Source organism: Acipenser ruthenus, chromosome 2, assembly GCF_902713425.1.
Source record: "Acipenser ruthenus chromosome 2, fAciRut3.2 maternal haplotype, whole genome shotgun sequence".
NCBI classification, from domain to species: domain Eukaryota; kingdom Metazoa; phylum Chordata; class Actinopteri; order Acipenseriformes; family Acipenseridae; genus Acipenser; species Acipenser ruthenus.
Window position 1 is genome coordinate 46,140,876 of NC_081190.1, and position 15,567 is coordinate 46,156,442.

A 15,567-nucleotide genomic window follows, 5' to 3' on the forward strand; every position below is an offset into this window, starting at 1 on the left:
AGCAGCTGCAGGCAGTAGAGTCAGCTGCAGTCGTTTACCAAGGGGTCATGCATGATAGCATAAAGGGGCCGGAGAATTGTAAATCTCTTCCTTCGCTTGGGTTTAAGAGACTGGAAGGACCGGGAGATTTCCCAAAATAAAAAGAAAGAGTTCATGAGTGTTTTGTTTGTTTTGTCTGTTTAGCAACTGTCTGTATTTTTGTTATATAGCACTAGACGACCAAACACGAATCCAGAGCTGTTGCCAAGGGCCAGCACAAAACCAGATCAACACTGCACTACAGTCACGATTAACATTGTTATCACCACTTGTTTCACCAATAGCACGTATTATATTGTACTTCACCACAAGCACTGAGAGCACTCACTTTGGACTTGTGATCATGTGTGTTAGTAATGTGCTTATTGTTTACGGGACTGCAACCCTTTTGACTACTGTGCAATACACATTGTTGTGTATTGCCAGCTCATTATTATTTGCTGGCTGGTCATCAGACCATTGGATTAACAACCATTAAACCAACCATTTCACCCTTACTTTGTTGTCTGTTTGTTCTTGGGATTACTGCATCCGCACCACACCTACTATACACCTGCTACTAATTACCACATTCATAAAAATGTACCACAAGCACATCCCTAATTTTATTTATTTTCATGCGTTCCTGAAACACACTTGCCCAAAACTTTGCGTCCCAGCTATCAAATATACATTTTAACACAAAAACTAATAAACTCCAGGGATGTGCATTTTGGTACATTTTTATGACCGTTTAAACTCTGTGGCATGTTGTAATTTAAAGAATCTCTGTCTGTGTATAGATATACGTATAAACACAGGCACACTTTTTTCTTTGTTACAAATACTAACAGTAGACCGTTCGCATGACAAAGAGACGGGATTCTAAGCACTGTTTGTTACCTTCATCTGCATGTGTTTTAATATTTTTCTGCATTACAATAACAGCAACAGCATCGCCGTGTCTTTGAAGCGAAGATTCTTGAAAAACTTTTTTTTTTTTTGCCCAGCAGCTCTTTCACACACAGTACATCTTGCCGTCTCGATAAGCCACAGATACTTCATCTCCAATTCAAAATTGTCTGAACGTATTTTTCGTTTGCATTTTTCTGCATTACTACTGCTTGCAACTGCTTCGGTCACTGTAGTACTCATAGTCAGAAGTAGATGGCTGAGATGCAGATGAGCAATCTTCTTCATGAGAATCCCCTGAAGATGCTGACTCAAAAAACTTTTGATTGACAACTGATTTGCTGTCAATGTACACTCTGCACTATGTATTAATTTTTATGCTTAAAATTTTTTTTTAAGGGCATCCCTGTTAAACTAGTGTGGAAAATAACAAAAACACAACGTTAAATGAGGAGACTGCAAAAATGAAATGCGAGTTAAAAGTAGGATCGGGGAAGGAACAATTCACGTGATTTGTCAGCTCTGTTTGAAATAAAAATTAAAGGGACCAGAATTAGGCTCAGGCAAGATATGAAGGTAAAAGCAAAAATTGTTTTGCAAATAACAGCTTTATCTGAGTTTAATTATGAAACAGAATCAGCTAAATTTGTCACCTGATAAAAAATTCTTACCAATATGGACCTCTGTTAATATGGGGCATAACACATTATTTTAAAATGTTCATTGCGCTGCTAATAGCATTAGTGTGTGTACGCATTACCCCCGACTAAACATGAAACGGTACTTCAGTGTGGACGCTAAAGTTTGAGCTCGATTAATTAAAACGTTTTTGAGTACAGTTCTCGAGATCAGTTATGTAGTGTGGACAGGGCCTAAAAGTAAATATACTTAATATTGCTGGCAAAGCCAAATACGAGACTTATTGCTGCCACCTACAGGACTGGAGTGTACCTTAATCAATGCTATTATATTACAGAACAGTTATTTTTTAAAACAAGCAAGTATTTTACGGTCATTGCTGCAGTGTAATAGATTACTACGAATATGCATGTCTGCGTCCCTTACCATTCTGTGCGTCCTGCGAACGCAAGACAAAATAATTTTCTGTCCAGTGGATATATTTTGCGTCTAGGATGCAAAATTTTGCGTTAACGCCAGCTCTGATTATATATCTATATCTATATCTATATCTATATCTATATCTATATCTATATATCTATATCTATATCTATATCTATATATATATATATATACACACACACACATACAGTGGTTTGCAGAAGTATTCACCCCCTACCAATAATGTCACATTTTGTTGAATTACAAATAATCTATGCACAGTTTTTTAATCAAACTTGTTTTATTCAAAGCTGTAGTGGTTAAACTGAACACTGTTATATGAAGAGGAGGTTAAATGTCAGCAAAACTTGCATAGAAAAATGAAAATGAAAGCCCCTTAAGTCATTATTTGGTAGAAGCACCTTTGCACCTTTTGCAGCAATTACTGCTATGAGTCTTTTTGGATAGGTCTCTACTAGCTTTGCACAGTAGGATGGTGAAATTTTTGCCCATTCTTCATGGGAAATTTGCTCCAGTTCTGATAAGTTTGTTGGGGATCGTCAATGGACTGCAATCTTCAAGTCTCACAATACATTTTCGATTGGATTCAAGTCAGTACTTTGTGCCACTCAAGAACATTAATTCTCTTCTTGTTCAACCACTCCAGTGTGGCTTTGGCTTTGTGCTGAAATGTGAATTTCCTCCCCAGTTTCAGTCTTGGCTGACTCAAACAGGTTTTCCTCAAGGATTCGCCTGTACTTTGCACCATCCATTCTCCTCTCTATCCTGACAAGCTTCCCAGTCCCTGCTGAAGAGAAGCATCCCCATAACATGATGCTGCCACCACCATGCTTGACAGTTGGGATGGTGTTGACTGGGTGATGTGCAGTGTTGGGCTTGCGCCAGACTTTACACCGAAAATTTAAATTTTTGTCTCATCTGACCACAAAACCTTTTTCCACATGTCTGCAGTATCATCTACATGCTTTTTCGCAAACTCCACGCGTGGTTTAAGATGAGGCTTTTTGAGTAACAGCTTCTTTCTTGCCCTCCGTCCATACAGGCCAGCTTTGTTTAGGGACCGGCTTATTGTTGATGTGTGAACACTGACTCCCATCTCAGACACAGAACTTTGCAGATCTCTCAAGGTCATTGTTGGCTTCAGAGTGACATCCCGAACCAGTTTCCTGCTTGCGAGGCTGCTCAGTTTGGGAGGGCGACCTGATCTGGGTAGTGTCTGGGTGGTATGATGAATCTTCCACTTCTTAATGATGGACTTCACTGTGCTGAGAGGGATAATCAGCGCCTTTGAAATTTTCTTCTACCCTTCTCCTGCTGTGCCTCTCTACCACTTTATCCCTGACTTGTTTCGAAAGCTCCTTGGTCTTCATGGTTGTGTAGTGAAGTAATTAAGCTGACAAATGTTTTTTGATTCAAAAACACTTTTATGTACAAGAAAAGTATACCTCCAATACAATCATATTAGCACAAGATTTAAACTGACTTTGGACAAGGCCTCGGTACAGCTCAGTACATATGTTTGTATTAGAAAGCACGGATATCCATCCACGGAGTCAATTCGAAAGAGATGAAAAGACTGACGAAACTTTACAATGTTAGGCATTTATACCTTTGTAAACACTTGTTGACTCCACTCCCATTTGTCTTACTTCTGTCCAATGATAGGGGTTACCACTCTATCATTAGGGCAGCAGTGTGGAGTAGTGGTTAGGGCTCTAGACTCTTGACCGGAAGGTCGTGGGTTCAATCCCCGGTGGGGACACTGCTGCTGTACCCTTGAGCAAGGTACTTTACCTAGATTGCTCCAGTAAAAACCCAGCTGTATAAATGGGTAATTATATGTAAATGATGTGATATCTTGTAACAATTGTAAGTCGCCCTGGATAAGGGCGTCAGCTAAGAAATAAATAATAATAATAATAATATCATTGCACATTCCTGCTGCGGGGGAAAAGTGGGGGTTGAATACCACATTGTACCTAGCAGGGTGCATCCCTCTTGTCTTTCAGTTCCCTTCCCCCCCATCTCACACTATCTCTGCTAATATCCTGCCTTTTGGTGTTTAGCTCCAACACTTATCTGAGACTTCCAGTCGTGTTAGGCTACGCAAAACTGATAGTAGCTGGTTTTGCCGATTGGAAATGAAAGAACTCGAAACTTACACAATACTGCATATTAAAACAAGAAACAAAACACATACACACTCAATTTAAACATAATGATTATAAACAACTCAACTATGAAAGAAAAACACACACATAATGTAAAACTTATAATTAATAACATAATTAATACCTCATGCAGAAAGCCATCACTACAGTTGCTTTGTTGGATCACTGTGTGACTTGCAGCTTGAAAGTCTTTATATACCTGAGGGAAATTATCTACAAGTTAAACCACTTTGAGGACACACAGGCTGAAACTATTTCACTACTTTTGTGACCTTTCAAACAAATCATTTGCACTTGAGCGGATTTAGGGCTGCAGTAGCAAAGGGGTTGAATACTTATGCAACTGAGATTAATGTGTTTTTCTCTGTAAATCTTACTTATTTATATTATGCATTTTTTAACTTTATCAACGTGGAGTAGTTTGTGTAGATTCTACATGTAATGTCTAATTTGAAAGTGTCGTGGAGCATGCTCAGGTGCCAACAAAATGTGAAAACTTTGCAGGGGGGTGAATACTTCTGCAAAACACTGTATGTGTGTGTGTATATATATATATATATATATATATATATATATGTCCATGTCAGTCCCACTAGGATTATACTAGCATATAAAAAAATTGCATAATTAATATCCCCTTTCATCATTTGTTGTCCGGCACATAATTTTGAAAATTGCAATGATTCATATCTTGTATCGGTATTTTAATATTTGCAAGACACCAATGCTAAAGTATTTTGAACCCCTTAAGAACCCCTGTCCTTCCTTCCCCAGTGCACCACTCATGCCCTGTTGCTATGACAAACATCGTATTGCACCCGGACTGTGTGAGACGTTACTGATATCTGTAGCAGTTATTGAAATTATACATTTTTTGTTAAAGTGCTGACAACAGCCAGTCGGCTAAAAATATCCAAAACATCACACACCAGCGAGGGGAGCCGTTTTGCCAACTGTGTGATGGATCACATCAGAAAATTGACGATAGAAAACCAGCTGAAAAAAAACAACATCTTCAGAAATCAAGAAATTGGATGAAAAAGTACCAGGGGCCAGTCGACAAAATGACAGAAAACAATCCACAGCACCTTAACCTTTAAGGGCCAAGTGTTTTTCAGTGGGATGCTCCTGCAGACTAGGCATTGTTTGGCTGTATTTAACTCTCTTCCTATAAAAATAAATAAATAAATTATATATATATATTGTGATAGAATCGCACCTACACGGGTTCGTTGCCCCTTTAAAAATTGACCCAGACACCAGAATTAGATTTTTCAAGCGATTGCGCTATTCTTTTAATTCACACAATCAACGTAAAACAAACACAAAACAAAAACCTAACTCCATTTTGAAGCGCTAACTAAATTTTTTCTTTTGGTTCCTAACTAAGATCGGACGACTAAGCCGTTTACCAATTTTATAACAAATCTTCAAACATTCACGAAGGTTTCCACACTACCTTCACAAAACCACACAGGCTTCTTTACCGTGACAGCCTCTCTCCTCACACAGACTGGAGACTACCCCGAACAAACATTTGTCCTGGTTTAAATACCTGCCTGCTAATTGCAGGCAGGTGGCATTCATTTTATTATTATAGCCAGGTGTACCCCATCCTGACTCCCTCCAGTGGCATTCTGGGGAATGTAGTCTTTTGGCCCCTCCTTGACTACATCTTTCCCCCTTCCTCCCCCTGGTCTGTTACAATATATATATATATATATATATATATATATATATATATATATATATATACAGTACTGTGCAAAAGTTTTAGGCAGGTGTGAAAAAATGCTGTAAAGTAAGAATGCTTTCAAAAATAGACATGTTAATAGATTATATTTATCAATTAACTAAATGCAAAGTTAGTGAACAGAAGAAAAATCTAAATCAAATCTATATTTGGTGTGACCACCCTTTGCCTTCAAAACAGCATCAATTCTTCTAGGTACACTTGCACAAAGTCAGGGATTTTGTAGGCATATAGTCATGTGTGTGATTAAACAATTATACCAAACAGGTGCTAATGATCATCAATTCAATATATAGGTTGAAACACAATCATTAACTGAAACAGAAAACAGCCAAACTCAGCTAACAAGGTGAGGTTGCTGAAGACAGTTTACTGTCAAAAGTCATACACCATGGCAAGACTGAGCACAGCAACAAGACACAAGGTAGTTATACTGCATCAGCAAGGTCTCTCCCAGGTAGAAATTTCAAGGCAGACAGGGGTTTCCAGATGTGCTGTCCAAGCTCTTTTGAAGAAGCACAAAGAAACGGGCAACGTTGAGGACCGTAGACGCAGTGGTCGGCCAAGGAAACTTACTGCAGCAGATGAAAGACACATCATGCTTACTTCCCTTCGCAATCGGAAGAATGTCCAGCAGTGCCATCAGCTCAGAATTGGCAGAAAACAGTGGGACCCTGGTACACCCATCTACTGTCCGGAGAAGTCTGGTCAGAAGTGGCCTTCATGGAAGACTTGCGGCCAAAAAGCCATACCTCCGACGTGGAAACAAGGCCAAGCGACTCAACTATGCACGAAAACACAGGAACTGTCTATGTCTGTCTCTGGACTGATGAGTCAAAATTTGAAATATTTGGCTGTAGCAGAAGGCAGTTTGTCCGCCGAAGGGCTGGAGAGCGGTACACGAATGAGTGTCTGCAGGCAACAGTGAAGCATGGTGGAGGTTCCTTGCAAGTTTGGGGCTGCATTTCTGCAAATGGAGTTGGGGATTTGGTCAGAATTAATGGTCTCCTCAATGCTGAGAAGTACAGGCAGATACTTATCCATCATGCAATACCATCAGGGAGGCATCTGATTTGCCCCAAATTTATTCTGCAGCATGACAACGACCCCAAACATACAGCGAAAGTCATTAAGAACTATCTTCAGTGTAAAGAAGTACAAGGAGTCCTGGAAGTGATGGTATGGCCCCCACAGAGCTCTGATCTTACATGAAGAGAGAGAAGCAACTGAGGCTGCCTAAATCCACAGAAGAACTGTGGTTAGTTCTCCAAGATGTTTGGGCCAACCTACCTGCCGAGTTCCTTCAAAAACTCTGTGCAAGTGTACCTAGAAGAATTGATGCTGTTTTGAAGGCAAAGGGTGGTCACACCAAATATTGATTTGATGTAGATTTTTCTTCTGTTCACTCACTTTGCATTTTGTTAATTGATAAATATAAACTATTTTTGAAAGCATTCTTACTTTACAGCATTTTTTCACACCTGCCTAAAACTTTTGCACAGTACTGTGTATATATATATATATATATATATAGATATATATATATATAGATAATATATATATATATATATATATATATATATATATATATATATATATATATATATATATATGTAATATCCTGTATTCCACTTAGTGTTTTCAAAGAGACACATGGTTAAAAATGTGCTTTTCTATGACCTGAGGGAAATTGCAATACTTCTTGAAAGTTGTTGAAAAATATTAATGTTTGAGCAAATTACAAGAAATTGTTTCACCCGAGTGATTTTGTGATTGTTTTTACACATTTTTAGCTGACTGACTGACCAAAATGACAATTTTGATCAGTATATATATATATATATATATATATATATATATATATATATATATATATAGATCAAAATTGTCATTTTGGTTCAGGACACTAGAGAATATTATACAATACTTCAGGACCTATAAAAAGTATGTTTACTGTTTCTTCCACTCCAATAAGTAAAAAAAAAAAAAAATCTGATCATTTAAATTTTCTTTGTAATTGTTCAGTAGATGTTCGGGTTTCATAGAGATAAAGGCATGAAAACATTGTATCCCATTACCTGAAGGACCCTTCACTCCCTGAATGTTTTGTTGAAATGCCTGTAAATATGGGCAACATACAAGATATTCTTTCACCTGAGTGATTTTATGAATTTAGAGCATTTTGTTAAAAAAAACACACAACACATGGTTTAGAACTGAACATTTATTTTAAAAATAAATACAGAGAACACCTATATTACATAAATTCATTGCTGTTAGAAAATTCTGATTCACCAGAATCAGACGTCAGTTTTCTTCCAACGATGATTGATCGAATCGTCTTGCCAGATTCTGTAGCGTGGAAACATTTATATTATTGTTTGCAGATCAATTTTTGTACATCAACAGTAAACATATACACAGAATATTCTATTGTCAAAGCAGTGTTTTACAAACAGCAAGAACAACATAATAAATAGTGCTAACTACAAAACGCTAACACATTCTCAAAACAAATATTTAATGAGAAAAAAAAACATTACTGATACAAATTTAGTTCATGAAACAGTATCTAATATACACTTGTTAAAATATTATTTTGTCTGTGCTTGGTGTTCACAACAAAAGCACAAATACTGTATATCAGAAAAAAATATTGAAGAGTGTGGTCTTTGTGCCAAACAAGTTTACAATACAACAAATGCGTTTTCATTTTTTTTTTTTTTTTTTTTTTTTGATAAATAGTTCCTGATCGATGGTACACTATCACAAAAAAATAATAAAGCTGCAACAAAAAAAGACTCATTGTTTTGTATTGTTCCAATACAACCAGTAACAACGAAGTGGAGCTGTTCTGTGTTGGGCGCTATGCTAGAGATACTTTATCCCTTAGCGGTTCATTTATTCAGCGCCTGTGAGGCACGTCAGATCCACACGTGCTGTTTTTTACACAGGCTGTTAAAAGTATTTTTCACAGTAAAACAGGTTTAAAAGGCACTGCATATCAACAGGACACTCAGTACTGCATCTCCAGCCCCGCCCAACCCCTTGTTCGCTGTATTTTCCACATACCTCTTCAACTCCTCAATAATGCAAGTCATAATTTTATTACTATAACATCTCAAAAAGCTCTGCAAATGTCTGTGATATTCTTTGAGCGCTGGATGCGGAAGCGGATATCTTGTTTATTTGTGTCAGTGTTATCTCTGTGGTGCCGGGGCTGTGTGTATTGCTCAGATCCGCCACTTTTTTTTTCGGCTTCTCTTGGCTCTTTTCGGTCTCACTGGGCCATTGAAAGATTTTCTCTACTTTTTCCGGAGAAAAAATGACTAGAGACCTGTGCTTGACGTCTTTGACGACATCGGCCCGGAAAGAGAAAATTGTAATGTCGGACCTAGTCCAACATAGGACCGGAAAGGGTTAAATATTAACAAGTAGCTAAAATAGTTAGATTTAATATCACATAACTTGTTGCATAATTTGTCATTTTTTGTAACACATTGAACATGTAAAAATATTGCATAATTTAACTTTTTTTTGCATAATCCTGGTGGGACTATACCAATTTCTATTTTAATAGAAAAAGTAGGTTAGGATTTATTTGCACTGATTTCAATGTTTATGTTGTGTGGATGGCAGGTGACTCATCACTTACAGTAGGATTATTCTGTCTCTCGATATTTCTCTCTTCCAGCACTGATAGATATCACTTGTACGCTACTGCTGCTGAATCCAGACTTCACCACTGCCTGGAATGTCAGGTATGGCACACTGAGCACATGACAGGACTGAAGCTCGTTTCACTGCACCCACTTCTCTATCAGCTTGGTACACATTAATTGAAGATTCTGAACTTTCTACCCCAGGGTTACAAGTTGAAGAAAAAATGAATTAAGCTTGTATGTAGATCATGTAGCTGTTTGTTTGTTGAATACATGACAAGTTGCTTGCTAATTACAATGCTGTTGTGGGTCATTCCATGCCAATTGAACCAGAAAAGGGGCATTTGGTTGCATTGTCTGGGGTTAGATCTAGAGTAAAATGTGACAGGGTGTGCTTCCAGTGGCACTAGCTTGGAGCTAAGGGGTTATGAACTTGCTTATGGAACTTAGATTTCTTTGTTACAGTGACACATTTGAAACTACCAAAACCTCACTTAGGTGCATGTTAAAAACTACAAACTGATAGAAAACACAAAAAACAGATAATCTTGGCAAACTTTAGGTGCTTGAGGAGTTAACCATTTCATGATCTTTATGACATGCTACTTGTACCGTATGCGGTTTCCAATTTCAAAATGTCCGTTGGCTGTGAGGTCTGGTGTTGAAAAAAGTATGGAAAATTCACTGTTTTTCAAAAGAAAAAACGTCCCCGTTTACCCCACCGTTTGCATATGCATGCCTTCTGCTATCTTGACAATGCAGCATGGTTGCCATGTGGTTTTTGAGCAGTGTTCTGTGCGGCGCTCCAGTGTCCTTGCGCCACATACTGGCAACTGGCACATCCTGAAGAAATGGGACTTGGCCCATTGTAGCAAGATAGAGATTCCCTGCCTCTGAAAACTCCAAAGACTTTCAGGAGTGCCTGCCCATGACGCTTAATTGACTGATTGGCCAGCATGAGAATGCAGCAAATGGCTTTCTCATGAGTAGTTGGCCAATCAATCAATAATCCCCCTAGATAATGCTGCCAAGTTGCTGCCATTTTTGAGTTGGCTTTTGGCCCTTGAGCAATTGTTTAGTTTGTGTTTTATTGAAATTAAACATTGAACCGTATTTGATCATTTTGTTTCGTATCTTTCGGAATATTAATAGGAATTATAAACAGTTTAAGCCGACAGATTTCTCCAGTGGAGAAGATGATCCAGTGAATATATGCCTGTACCATCGTCAAGTTTTTTTGATAAGTATAAGCATCTCATAGTTCCGATGTGGTGTGCTGATCCCACAAAAAGCCACAAGACACAGGGATCGGTTAAAGGCATCAAAGTTACTACTCTGAAACAGACGGAAGACCTCCCAATTTAACTAATTCCGGGACACAAACTGTGTCCTCAATGTGTCATCCGGATAAACGATCCCAAAGTGCAAAACCAGTTTAAGGAAAGCAAGCAGGATCAGCCTGAGCAAGTCCAAAGCAAATCTGGCGAGGAAGTCTTCGTCATCTGTTTCCTTTATTGATGAGGTTGCTCTGAACGAGTCTCTTGTCAGCATTGGACAGTTCCTGTGAATGCTGTGAGGCTTATGGTAAATGTAAGTTGAAGATTTTTTCTACAATAGCAGCTAAGGTTTCAAAAGTTTTGAGTGTTGGAGAAATCCCCTCGATCAGTACATCCAATCCAGCGTATGTTCCAAGTGTGCCAGACGGTGATTTATGTGCTTCAGAACCTCAAAGACATCTTTGACTACTTCGAAGGAACTACTGGTCCAGATTTTGACTCTGGCACCCGAGTCATGGTCCCACAAAATAACTACATCTTTTTTTTCCATGCCACTTCATCAAGTGAAGCTGGCATGTAGGCTAAAAAAGAAAAAGGGTTTGGTGGCAAAGACCTTACCCTAAACGTGGTTGGACTTTGACGAAATACTTGTAAAAAAACTGCTTATGAGTCTTCTGTGAAGTGAGTCGTGTATGTTCAGGGGCAAAACCGGTGGTAATCATGCATTTCAATGGAGAGAAAGTGAAGAAGCCGAAGCACTTAATGCTTGATGACCTTCACAAGGCCCATTGTACCTTCCAAGAGCGATACCCCGACAGAAGATTGGCTTTTCATCATTTGCAGCTCTGCGGCTTAAGTGGTGCATACTGCCTGGAGCTTCTGGGACTCACTCGGTGTGCGTCTGTATGTACCATCAGAACGTAAAGTTGATGTTAAAGGCGTGTGGTGCTCAGGAGGATTATAGTGTGCTCCCTTGAGGAAGAAGCTTGTATGACAGGTGCTTGTGAAGCATGTCCTGGTCATCAACCCCTAGAGGAATGCTTTTATGGGCTGGAAAGTCTGGATACAGTTGGCAATGTTGTATTCCATCAGTGGGTGTACGTTGATCGCTCCAACCTGCTGACTTTAACAGAGAAGGTCGAGGGTTTCAAAAGAGTCCTGGTTCAGAAACTTCTAAGCCTGCGGAAGCATCACTTCATCGCCATGAGTCAAAGCAACTTCCTGAGGTGTCTGAAAGAGGACCATGCCACCTGTCTGCTCGATTTTGCAAAAATTATAGTTTGGTGATCAAAGATGCTGCCCAAGGATTTCATTGGGACATTACTCAGGCAACACACCATCCTTTTTTGTTCTGCTTCCGTCAGGACGGTGAACTTAAGCAACATGAGTGTTGCAGTGATGAGTAATGAAATGCAACACTCCACGTCGACAGTGTATGCCTTTCAGAACGAGGTAATTCCTTAGATCACGATGGAGGTCCCTGACTTTAAACATATACATTATTTCAGGGGTGGAGCTGCTATGCAGTACAAGAATTGCAAAAACTTTTCCAACCTTAGCTTTCATCAGCAAGACTTCAGTATCACTGCAGAATCACATTACTTTGTCACATCGCACGGAAAATGTCTGTGTGGTGGTGTGGAAGGTACTATTAAGGCAAGAGCAGCACAAGCTAGTCTTCAAGGCAACATCATTCTTACCCCTTACCAGCTGTATGAATGGGTGAAAGGACACATAACCGGTGTGCAGGTCATGTTCATCTCTCAAGAACAGGTTGAAGAGAACCACCTTCACCTTAATGCCAAGTATGACAACGCCCTAGCCATCACCGGCTCCAGGGAAGCGCACCACTTTGTATCCGATACCCCAGGCAAGATAAAGGTCTCATTTACCAGTCAAAGTACGGGGCTCCTTGTCGTGACAGTGTTGAAAGGTGCAGTTGTCCAGGAGGGTCCAGATCAGCTGCGTCTATAAGTTGGTGACCGGGTGAAGGTGTTGTATGACAATAAAATGTTCCCTGGAGAAGCTGAGAACATCTCTGATGATGGAGCACAAGTGAAGGTTATGCATCCTGCCTGACCAAACACCCTCAAGTAGCCCTTCACCAAGGGCAGGCTGTTCTATGAGTGGAAGAACATTGTAAAGCAAACCTCGCTCCCCGTTCCAGTTTACGCCCACAATTAATTATAAACTTGATGATTACTGAACTTTGTGATGTGTGGTTTCTATAGCAGTTGTTAACCAACCACATTCTGCATGCAACTTTTAAAATGTTTAACCCTTTGCGGTCAGCACTTGTCAGGCGCATCAGGTCCAATTTATTTTCACACGTGCTGTTTAAAAGTAATTTTATTCATAGTGAAACAGGTTTAAAAGGCACTGCATATCAACAGGACACTCAGTACTACATATCCAGCCCTGCCCCACTCCTTGTTCACTGTATTTATCGCATATCTCTTCATAGTAGTGCATACTGATAAATCATCTCCTGATCACTCGTTTTATCATCAAACTCTCAATAATGCTATCCAAAATTATTTTATTACTATAACATCTTAAAAAGCTTGGCAAATGTCGGTGATATTCTTTGAGCACTGGATGCGGAAGCAGCTAACTTGTTTGTTTTATGTCTGTGTTATGTCTGTGGTGAAGGGACTATGCATATTGCTCAAATCCGCCTCCTTTTTTTTCCGGCTTCTCTCGGTTTCTGTCAGGCTCACTCAGCCATGGAAAGCTTTTCTCTGCTTTTTCTGGAGAAAAAATGACTAGAGACCTGTGCTTGATGTCTTTTTGATGATGTCAGACAGGGTATGACATAAGACAGGAAAGGAAAAAGGAAAAATTGTAATGTTGGACCTGGTCCGACATAGGACCACAAAGGGTTAAGATCCTTTCCCTTTTTGTTTAGTTATATACTTGTCATAAGAACTGAGATTTTTAGTTTGATTCCAGTAGGAGTAGACGTGCAATTCTAGTTGTTAACCCCTCAAATTCCTTAAATTTACCATGGTAATCCTATTTTTTTGTGTTTTCTGTCAGTTTGTAGTTTTTAAAACACACTTAAGTGAGGTTTTGGTAGTTTCAAATGTGTCACTGTAACAAAGAAATCTAAGTTCTACACGTAAGTTCATAGCCCCTCTGCTCCAAGATAGTGCCACTGGAAGCGCATCCTGTCATTTTTTACTCTAGGTCTAACCCCAGACAATGCAGTATTGAAGAAGAATAACACCAGCTTGGTTAGGACTATGTGGTACTTTAGCTTCACCAAAGTGGCCATAAGCAATGCTCAAGTGCATGACAAATGCAACTTCAAAAATCCCAAATCCGCTGATACCAAAATGTTTTGCTTGATTCTTGTAGATCTCATCAACATCTATACAAACATATCTTTTGTGATATTTGTGGAGCCCCCCATGTGAGTTATTTTGGCCTAAACTTGGTAGAAATACCAACATTTCTAATTTCAGAGGGGGTTAATGACCAGTGGGGGGACTTGAAACCAAAAGTGTTTCACAAAATTTGGAAGAGTGGTCCCTAAGGTTCTTACAGCAATACCAATATTTTAGGACCTGCATCCCCTATAATGTAAAGAATTAGGCTGAAGTTGGAATAAAACTCGTCACTTACCCCTCGTCTGGCAACTTGCCCAAAGTGAGTTAGGTGCTTCTGGTTGAGCCCAGGGTGATTTTTCTGGTCAGGGTCACTTTTTCACTTTAGGTTGACCTTTGCCAGGTCACAGCTCAAAAGGGGAGATTAAAAAATAAATAAATAAATAAATAAATAAATATATATATATATATATATATATATATATATATATATATATTAATATATCCTATATATATATATACACACAGTATATATATATAGCATTTCTTAACTTTTTCAGCTCCAAGTAGGATATAAAAAAAATGTAACCAGTGAGTTTTGTTAATGTTGTCATAATTATTGCACAGTGCTGGTGTTGCAGCGACCTTAGAGACTGACCTGTTACATTGCCCTAACAAAGCTCATTGAATGCCACTGTGCTTTGAGGAATGCATTAAATGAGGAGAATGTTGCCATTATCTGTGTATTTAATTTTGGCCGCTAAAGTGACGTAGCTACCAGAATTCAGTCTCCTTATAGTTCGCAAATCGGAGAGATTTATTCCTAAATACACTTTTAAGTGGGATGAGGAAACTCTATATTAAAATAAAACTGATCTACTGGATTCTGTTGAGTCAATGCCCCAGTTTGAATGATTGTTGCCCCCCCCCACCCCCCCCCCCCACCCCCCAATGCAAGAGCTTCTAACTACTTTGGATGTTAATTTTATTATTTCGTGTTGTTTTTTCACACTGGGAACTGCAATTTCTTACTTGCAGAGATTATGTAAAACCCTTTATTTTAGTGGACTTTATTTTTTAAATGTAGCGACTTTTTTTTCACCTAAATATGTGTTTTTCATGATGTGCTTTTGCACTGCACACTGTAGCTTTAAAGTTAATGTTTGTTTTGTAAAAATATTTGAAATGACAAAACAGTGGACATACTGCAGCAGCTTTGAATTGTATTTCACCAGTCATTAAATATGTTAACTGCACTTCTTGATTCTTTAGCGTGACTGTGTGCTTTGCTCTACCTTTTGAATTTTAAGCATGCCTAATTGTAAATATAATCTACCTAACTAATGTTAAAAATACTCCCTCTGC

The 15,567-nt window shown here is 38.8% G+C and overlaps 1 protein-coding gene across 1 annotated transcript in view; it reads left to right on the top strand.

Moving 5' to 3' along the window:
• The window catches only part of LOC117408627 (protein prenyltransferase alpha subunit repeat-containing protein 1-like), a 62,375-nt gene that overhangs the window by 16,361 nt on the left and 30,447 nt on the right, over positions 1-15,567 (top strand). Inside the window, exon 3 of the mRNA XM_034013795.3 lies at positions 9,629-9,695. Coding sequence (XP_033869686.3) covers positions 9,629-9,695 — 67 coding nt within the window. The remainder of the gene's footprint in view (positions 1-9,628; positions 9,696-15,567) is intronic.